The 1,427-nt window shown below is 50.2% G+C and overlaps 1 protein-coding gene across 1 annotated transcript; it reads right to left on the bottom strand.

Moving 5' to 3' along the window:
- Positions 1–309: 309 nt before the first annotated feature.
- LOC134310504 (transmembrane protein 158) lies at positions 310–1,209 on the bottom strand. Its single transcript, XM_062992107.1, has one exon. The coding sequence runs from the start codon at positions 1,134–1,136 to the stop codon at positions 471–473; it is 666 nt and encodes a 221-aa protein (XP_062848177.1). The 5' UTR covers positions 1,137–1,209; the 3' UTR covers positions 310–470.
- Between the last annotated feature and the right edge of the window lie 218 nt (positions 1,210–1,427).

Genomic DNA, 1,427 nt, shown 5'->3' on the forward strand with positions numbered 1-1,427 from the left:
CTGGACACAAGGCAGTGGCACGGTGGCTCAGTGGGTAGCACTGTCACCTCAGCAAGAAGGTCCTGGGTTTGATCCTCAGATGGGGTGGTCCAGGTCATTTCTGTGTGGAGTTTGCATGTTCTCCCTGTGTCTGCGTGGGTTTCCTCCGGGAGCTCCGGTTTCCTCCCACAATCCAAAGACATGTAAGTAAGGTGAATTGGAGATACAAAGTTGTCCATGACTGTGTTTGACATTAAACTTAACTACCATGAACCTACATCGTTCATGAATGTAACCAAAGTGTGTAAAACCTAATTAAACGTTAATTAGACGTTAAAATCCTAATAAATAAAACAAACTATAGACACCTCTTCCACTTTCTTACAACAGGACAGCTTACCAGGTGTTATCCCCTAGATAATAACAGACTACTGGTTAGTTAAACTCACAAAATATACACACATTAGGCAAGTTTGTATAATAAAATTGATTTATCTGGGTCTCCTCTGCTCCATGCCGTTGGGAAGAAAGCCGGCAATGATGGGTACCGGCCAGATGAGGGCAGCTACGCTCCATATGATTATAACCAGAGTCATAAAGCAGGCGACCAGCGTGGATTCTATGGGTTTACGGTTTAGTCTCCAGCTTCGATCTCCTTTGAGTTCGTCCAAGGCAAAGTCTATGCAACAGAAATGCACACTATCAGCTATGTCTGGTCTGGATCTCCCAAAGCGTCTGAACCGGGATAGTCCGCATCCGATGCACAGTCTGAACTCCTGCTGTGCTCCTGCGACTCCCACATGCTCGATAAACACGGGAGATGCTGCTCGGTTAAAGGCGGCGGAGAAAAACGCTTTCCCATGACTGTTAGTGGTGTAGACCATCACATCACAGCGCAAACCCAGCTCCACATCCCAGCGCGCAACCAGTTTAGCCGGCAGCCTCTCCACGCTCACGTTGCACCTGGATGATACAGGATCGTCCTCGCTCTCAGCCACGGATCGCTTCGAGAATCCCAGTTCCAAACTAGCCGGGAACCCACCGGTTGAGTTGAGGGGTGCGGGCACGAGCTTATCCTCGCTCCAGGCTCGGGAGCGCGGAACCAAACCGGCCACTGCGCTCAGAGTGAACACGAGAGCAGCCGAGTGGGTCAGCATGACGAAACCTGCTGGTACATCAACAAATCCGCCTTCATCATGCTTCTCTACCCACTGCCAGGGTTCAGTGTCTGACTTACAGGTGGCAAGTGGGCACACACGCGGACGTGCCAGGGTGAAGTAGCATGATTCTATCCTACACGAGTTCTTGCTGCGCTTCCCGTCTGCGCAAAACCAGTGCGTCCAGTCGTGTAAGCCCAAAGCGCTCCATAGTTTCAATGGTTACTCCAGTGATGAACACTGTGTGTGTGTGTGTGTGTGTGTGTGTGTGTGTGTGTGTGTGAAACAGAG

The sequence above is a fragment of the Trichomycterus rosablanca genome, chromosome 3 (genome assembly GCF_030014385.1).
Source record: "Trichomycterus rosablanca isolate fTriRos1 chromosome 3, fTriRos1.hap1, whole genome shotgun sequence".
NCBI classification, from domain to species: domain Eukaryota; kingdom Metazoa; phylum Chordata; class Actinopteri; order Siluriformes; family Trichomycteridae; genus Trichomycterus; species Trichomycterus rosablanca.